The sequence below is a fragment of the Labeo rohita genome, chromosome 23, assembly GCF_022985175.1.
Source record: "Labeo rohita strain BAU-BD-2019 chromosome 23, IGBB_LRoh.1.0, whole genome shotgun sequence".
NCBI lineage: Eukaryota > Metazoa > Chordata > Actinopteri > Cypriniformes > Cyprinidae > Labeo > Labeo rohita.
In genome coordinates, this window is record NC_066891.1 from 21,222,368 (window position 1) to 21,230,074 (window position 7,707).

A 7,707-nucleotide genomic window follows, 5' to 3' on the forward strand; every position below is an offset into this window, starting at 1 on the left:
TTTAAGATTCAACATAGGCTCACATACAAATCACTGCAGTTTCCAGTTGAAATGAACACTAGAGGCAGTTAAACTCTGACAGCTTTTGCAGACAAATAATTGTATAATTTACAGGTACAGAGTTTTGATTCATAAAATTCTCACACAGTTACTTATAATATTATCACACAATCACTGAATATTATGTTATGACTTCAAAACAATTTTTACATCCTGCGTGGTTTGAAAACTGCTACTTTTAAAAGTTGTTGTCACAGCTTCATATGCATGAGTTTTCTAATTCAGTAGGTTTGCTCGGTAGCTCACGCGATATGGCATTGCACTTAAGTGATAAAGAGCTCTGGTACGAACCCTGTAAAACTTCAGCTCGACATAACAACTCAAATCCGCTTAAGGAAGTTGAAATAGCACGGACGCATCAACAAATGCATTATATATCCCTTTTGCATTTGTTAACACTATCAGGTAGGTTTAGAGATTGGTTTGATGTAGGGGATATTTCCAACATGATAAAGCATTAACCTGTAGCGACACTCCCTGGATATTTGAATTCTGAATACGTACCTCAAACAGCGTAATAAAAACGCAGCAATACGTGCCTCTACCAACGTAATAAAAACGTACCACTTTTTTTTTTAAAGATATATTCTTGGCATTTTTAGCCTTTATTATGAGAGGACAGATCAGAATGGACAGGAAGCAAAGTGGGAGAGAGATAGGGGGTGGGAGCGGGAAAGGTCCTCGAGTCGGGATTCAGACACGGGACGCCCTTAGCGCAACGGCGATGTATGTCGGCGCACTGCCCACTAGGCTAGCGTGCCGACTTGAACGTGTTGTAACACCACTCTCTAAACATTTTACTTTGAAACTGCTTCGAAACGTGCAGTGAGATACATAATAACGGAGTATACAGAAGCACGTATTTTCATGAGCCTGAGTTGTTAAGATTGTTGTTAAGATTCTCCTCATGTGTCCACAGATCTTCCAGCGTGGATTCGGTTGAACACAGACATTCCCCTTTGTCTCCTTCTCTTCCATCTCCTCTTAGTCTACTGAAGAACAGTCCTATTTTTTCTTCTGTCCCCTCTGAGGAACGTAGCAACTGGCAACAAATCCACGCCCCCGTCCCCTTCCGGCCACTTCCGATCAAGACCGGTCGCCTATCCATCCCATGGTCGCTTTCAGAATCTACTGACTGGGTAACAGTAGCAGCGGCCAGCTCTGGTGTTGGTAGCAGCATAGCGGTTCACCCAAGCCAGAGCCCAATTCCTAGCTCGAACATACTGCGTTTCCCTAAACCCATCCCACCAAGCAGCGGCCACCAGTCTCGCATACGTGGCCCAACACCTAGCGGCCTGCGGCCCTGGTCACGAAGACACATGTCAGAGCATACAGAGAGTAGAGAAAAGAGAGTGACAGAAGCCGTTACAGCGCCGCCCCAGTGGAGAGTCTCAGCAGCGCAGCAAGAGAGGATTTTTGGTGAGAATCTGAGAGAGGATGAAGAAGATGCACCGTTAGACCTGTCTGAGACGGGACGTTCAAAAAGCAGAGAGAGAGAGACAACACACTCACAGAGTGATACATCATCATCTTCATCTTCCTCACCACCTGCTACACTTTCATCCTCATCTCAATGCCCATCAAGCCCTCAGAGTGATCAGCAGACGGCAGACAATAATACACAGGTAAACTTCAAAAAGATGTAGAAATAAATTACTCTGTTTGAGACAGTTTTTACGAGTGTATGCCTGAAGAGAAAGTATTATAGTAAAATATTACATTACCAGTAGTAAAATGTTAGATTAATAAAGCCAAGAATTGTCAAGTTAAACATTTATTTTCTTTCGTAACAGTTTTAGTATTTGCTTTGCAAGCTAACTGCTTAGCTAGCTGCCAGCTTAGAATATAGCTAGCCTGGTTAACAAATGCTCACCTAGACTACAAAAATAAAACTTCCCTTTGCTTTGTCTGTCTTCCGTCATAGCCTACCAGCTTAGCAAAGTGCTAACTGCTAAAGAAAAGCTTTTTTAACTGGCTAGAACAGGATATTGCAAAGTTTTGATCAAGCATATTGCTCTTTGACACAAAAAGGTTCTGCTTCATCTTTGTTTAAAACTATTTTTGCAAGAATAGCAACAAATACTGATTATATTGTTTTTAAAATGTCACTTTCTCAACTTCTTGTTTATGAAACTCTGCTTTTAACCTATTGTATACTGTAAACTAACTGTTGCATGCTCAGACTAATGTTTCTTTGTTTTTGCACTGTTCCTGTTTATGTATCCCTGGGCAATAGATATTGTGGCCAAATAGATGCAGTTCTGTTAAATCATTTCATCCCTTCATTTTAATGTAGTTAAACTGTGGCCACAATTTAAATAAAACAAAAGAACAACCCAGATAGCACATGTACGTCTGCAAGATTTCTGTTAAAGATCACTTGATCTGGAAAGCATCTGCTGTGTACAAACATCTGGCAGACGTCTGTAAGATGTCAGTTTTACATACATTCTAAATCATAAACATCTTAAAGACATCTAATAGACGTCTATTTGACATCTGATAGGAAACGTCCTATAGACGTATTGCAGATGAGCAAACAATCTAAAAAATACGTCTTGCGGATGTAAATGCAGACGTCAAATAGACATCTCAGAGAAGTACGTGGGCTATTAGGGAAATTAGTACAAAATGGTTACGATTTACCTCAGATCACTGAATGAATTCATACATTTTAGGAACAAACTCTGTATGTGTTTGTATTTACGAGTATGCAAATAAAATTGACTGTGATGTTTGGTTCACGTTACACAGCAGGAGGAAAGACAGGAAACATGTAAGGAACAGGAAGAAGTTAAGGAAGTTGAAAGATCTCCATCAGCTGAAATGTCTGTCAGCTCAGAGAAAAAGAAAATCCCACCTCTAACCATTTCCCTCCAACCAGGTAAAGTTTCACTCCTGTGAGTTGGTTTAAGTTTAATTAGATTGTGCTAAGTTTAATTCATCTGTTTTGCCTTGCAGTTGTGGTTGTGGAGTCCCTTAAATCAGTAGGACAGGTAATCTTAGCACTGAATTTATGTTGTCATATTTCAAACAGCTTTAATTGAGTTTTCTGATCTTAAGAGATCAGTTCTAACTTCTGCTTTGTTGTGGTTGGTGGTGAAGCTGTCTGATACTGGAAGCAGACCAATGGAACAAGAGGAGAAGGAGAACAATAACCACGAAGTAAGCAGAAAAAGACCTGGGCAGGATACTGATGGTAAGAAATTATTATTTTTTTTTTAAGTTTATTTATTTAAAAGGACAGTTCACACACAAAAAAAGAACATTCTGTCATTAAATACTCACCCTTATGTCGTTCCAAACCCGTAAGACCTTCATCTTTGGAACACAAATTAAGATATTTTTGATGAAATCCAAGAGCTTTCTGACCCTGCACAGACAGCAACACAACTGACACGTTCAAGGACCAGAAAGGTCACAAGGACATCATTAAAATAGTCCATGTGACATTAGTGGTTCAACCTTAATTTTATGAAGCAATAAAAATACTTTCTGTGCACTAGGAAAACAAAGATTTAATTCAACAATTTCTTCTCTGTCAGTCTTCAACGTGCATTCATGAGAGTACCACAACTTACACGGAAGAGAATAAATTGTTGAATAAAGTTATTTTTGTTTTCTTTCCGCACAAAAAGTATTCTCATAGCATCATAACATTATAGTTGCACCACTGCTGTCACATGGACTATTTTAATGATGTTCTTACTTCCTTTCTGGGCCTTGAACGTGGCAGTTGCGTGAGATGCACCGATCAACCGGCCAGGGACCAGAATTAGCTGGTTTTCCGCATGATCGTTTTGACGTTGATGTCATGCCAGAGGAGGCTCGCTCAGCCTGAGTGAGTATGTGAGAGAGACTCATGCAGAAATCAGAACAGATGAGCACAACAACACTCACAGAAAGTTAGCCTATAAATGCATAGTACAGTAGAAAAAATAAGATATTAATAATATATGCATATTATTATTAATATTATATTAATATATAATCAAATAATGTATAATTATTAATTATATATTATTTAATTAATTCTTAATTCATCTATAATAATAATCTATAATATATATTATATTATTATTAATAATATATGATTTAGGTAAGCAACATCGCACAATGTTTCCCCTAATATCAACACAATTGCAAAGTCATGCTGATTTTATACAATAGTACTTCAGTAAACAAGTAGTTTTAAAGTGACTTAGATTTTAAACACAATATTGACTGTTTTTCCTCAATTTCATTGACAAAAATTCAGTTAAAGCCACAGCAGAACTGTTGTGTGTCTCTGAGCAACACAAATGAATGTTTTTGAACAAGTCACTGATTCACTAATCCATTCGTAAAAGACAGTCACTTGCCTCTTTCTAAATGAATCAGTCATCTTAATGAAGCTGTAGAATGAAGGACTGAATGACTCACTCATTAAAACAGTCATTTGCCGCCACCTACTGGTGGTTTGGTTTCATATTTAAAAGTATTGTTTAATTTTTCCCAACATTTCTTATTTGTATGTTTGAAGTTCACTTCCAGAACAAAAATTTACAGATAATTTACTCAACCCCTTGTCATCCAAGATGTTTGTGTCTTTCTTTCCTCAGTCGTAAAGAAATTAGGGCTTTAAACGATCCCAGCTGAGGAAGGAAAAGTCTTATCTAGCAAAACAATCAGTCATTTTCTAAAACAAAATACAATTTAAATACTTTTTAACCTCAAATACTCATCTTTGTTAGCTCTGCGACAACTCTGTGTATTCCGGTTCAAGACAGTAGGACATGTCGGAAAAACTCCCATCTCATTTTCTTCTCCAACTTCAAAATTGTCCTATATTGCTGTTTTACCTTTTTTTTTTTTCTGTAAAGGGCGTTTGATCTTCTTGGTATGTTCACTTGGTATGTAAACACTGTGTCGGTACTTCTGCAGCGATGTAGGAGAAAATGGAAAATGAGATGGGATTTTTTTGACTTACCCTAACTGTCTTGAACCGGAATACACAGAGTTCACGCAGAGCTAGACAAGATGAGCATTTAAGGTTAAAAGTATATAAAGTTTTTTTTTTTTTTTTTTTTTTTTTAGAAAATTTTGCTCGATAATACCCTTTTTCCTTAAATGGGATTGTTTAGAGCCCTTTGAGGCTGCATTGAAACTGCATTTTAGAAGTTCAAACTTGCGGGCACCATAGAAGTCCATTGTATGGGGAGAAATCCCGAAATGTTTTCCTCAAAAAACATAATTTCTTTACGACCAAAGAAAGAAAGACATGAACATCTTGGATGACAAAGGGGTGAGTAAATATCTGCAAATTTTTGTTCTGGAACAAAAAAAAAAAGTGAACTTTTCCTTTAAAAGGTATGTAAAACATTAATCTTACTTATGCATTTAAAGTTTTTTGGTATAAAAGCACTTATGACACCTCAGCTTCATCAAACATGTATTTTTGCATTGCATTTTTAAAAATACATTGTTGCGTTAAAGAAAAGTATCGGTATTATTTGTATAAGCTGTCAATTATAGTTATTATTGGAAAGAAAAATGGAATCGGCAGGTCACTAGGAAAATTGCAATCAGTGCATCTCTAAAAAAATATCTTTATTTGTGTGCGGAAGGTGAACGAAGGTCTTACTGAAACGACATGAGGGTGAATAATTAATAGAAACACAGTTTCTATTTTTGAGTGAACTAGCCCATCTATACTTTTAGCATCATCTTAATTTCACTTTCATTGTTTTGTCTTAGGTGTTTCCCAGCGCTCACTAAAAGAGAGGAAAATACGTCTGAGCAGGGGACCTCAAGGAAACCATGCAGACTCGGAGCAAGGATGAAGGTCTATTTTGCACATTTTTACATTAATTTTCTTTGCTTAATATTTTCATGTTTTTCTTCATATATTTCTCTTTTTTATGCAGACGATGGATTCAACTGTGATCTGTGATCTGCTGTGGTTATTCAGACAGCCATTTTGTTATCACCCTTCAACACCAGTTGAATCACGTTGAAACACTAGACTTTAGCTGCACTGTATCAAACTGAATACACAATTTAGTGCAAACTGGGAATAAGATCTATTAGTAGCATGTATCTGAATTTGTGCTGGATGAATTTTCTACTTCACTGGTTCAATTTCCCAGCCATCTTTAGCTTTACCAAAACAGGAAGCCAGCTGTTTTTACTGACAAGGGGGCTGTAAATAAACTTATCAGCTAGATATGTTTTTATTTCCTCAGTTTGACATTCTTCTTCTTTTAAAAAAAACAAAAAAACAAAAAGAGTTATTATTAAGCACGTGAGTATGTGTAATTGCTTGCCATCTTGTGTTCTTATTATTGTTATGTCAACTCTAACTTTGCGCTCTTTCTCTCTTCCGTGTAAGAGGTGTCGCATCTCATCTATTTTTGTCTCTGTCTGAGCTCTACGGCCTGCTTCTTGTAGATGTGACAAAATGAAAAACCCTCTGCTTCCCCTTTTTTTTTTGAGATGTCAAGCATATATTTTGTAATAGTGAATTTTCCACTTGCAGCTGTAAAAGCTTTCAGAGTGTGAAAGGAGGAAGGGTAAAACTGTGAAGAAAAAAGTCTACTTTTTTAAACTTTCTGTACCATTGTTTCAAACTAACTGTTAACCTTTGCCTTGCACCATTTTTAGAGATCATTTGGAGAATGCTAAAATTCTTAATTTTCTAGACACTAGCAGGATATAACAGTAACCTAACAACCAACATCTAAATAAATAAAAGTACTGATAGCTGTGGTCATATTTAGTGATGCATCACCTATAATTGGTTTAGGATGTGGGAAACACCTGTTGCAGGAAGAGGTTAAATCGTTTTCACCGTCAAGAACCTGAGTGGAACAATTCAGAATTTTTTACTTGAATACACTAATCACAACAACACTTAGCATACTTACTTTTGTATACTTTACCAAGTTGTATGAGCAAAGTACAAAGGTAAAAATCCCAGTAAAAACCCTTGGATCAACATACCTGACTTTCTGTTTTGTTTTTTTCCTAATGTGACTGTCTTATTTGCTCTACGCAAGCGGTATACCCTGGTGAAAAAACCAGCATATGCTGGTAGGTATGTTTTGATGCTGGTTTATGCTGGTCCTTGACCAGCAACATGACCAGCATAAACCAGCAAAGGACCAGTTTAAACCAGCATCAAAACCTACCTAACCAGCATCCCAGCATCAAAACATACCTACCAGCATATGCTGGTTTTTTCACCAGGGTAATACGCAGGTGTCCTATTTTATCTCTCTCGTAAGTATTTGCATATTAAGAGCTTATTGTGTATATAAAAGAAGAGGTAGATTTATGCATTCGCTTGCTTATTATGTTTCTGTGCCTCGTGCAAAAGAAGAGGGTGTTTAATCTCACCATTTGATAGGGGATTATTCCGTCCTTATGTAACTGTAAGGCCAAACCAACTGTTTGTTTGTCTGTTTCCAATCCAATAATACATCTGTGTATTTCTATCTGTGGTTGTGCAGTAATAGATACACACAGCTCGCTATTCTAATCTCTTCTCAAGCAAATCTAGGTCTCTGTTATTAATTTTGTTACGTTTTTTCCTTTTATTTTGATGTTATTATCACTTACATTTTAAAATCACCCACTTTTTGCTGTTTGAATTTAAATGATGCTTTG

At 36.8% G+C, this 7,707-nt stretch overlaps 1 protein-coding gene across 4 annotated transcripts in view; it reads left to right on the forward strand.

Moving 5' to 3' along the window:
* The window catches only part of rbbp8l (retinoblastoma binding protein 8-like), a 32,463-nt gene extending 25,425 nt beyond the window's left edge, over nucleotides 1-7,038 (forward strand). For all 4 annotated transcript variants that reach the window (XM_051097190.1, XM_051097189.1, XM_051097191.1 and 1 more), the window contains 6 exons: nucleotides 980-1,685; nucleotides 2,815-2,944; nucleotides 3,022-3,056; nucleotides 3,166-3,259; nucleotides 5,797-5,884; nucleotides 5,967-7,038. In XM_051097190.1, coding sequence (XP_050953147.1) covers nucleotides 980-1,685; nucleotides 2,815-2,944; nucleotides 3,022-3,056; nucleotides 3,166-3,259; nucleotides 5,797-5,882 — 1,051 coding nt within the window. In that variant the 3' untranslated portion in view covers nucleotides 5,883-5,884; nucleotides 5,967-7,038. The remainder of the gene's footprint in view (nucleotides 1-979; nucleotides 1,686-2,814; nucleotides 2,945-3,021; nucleotides 3,057-3,165; nucleotides 3,260-5,796; nucleotides 5,885-5,966) is intronic.
* The last annotated feature ends 669 nt before the right edge of the window (nucleotides 7,039-7,707 follow it).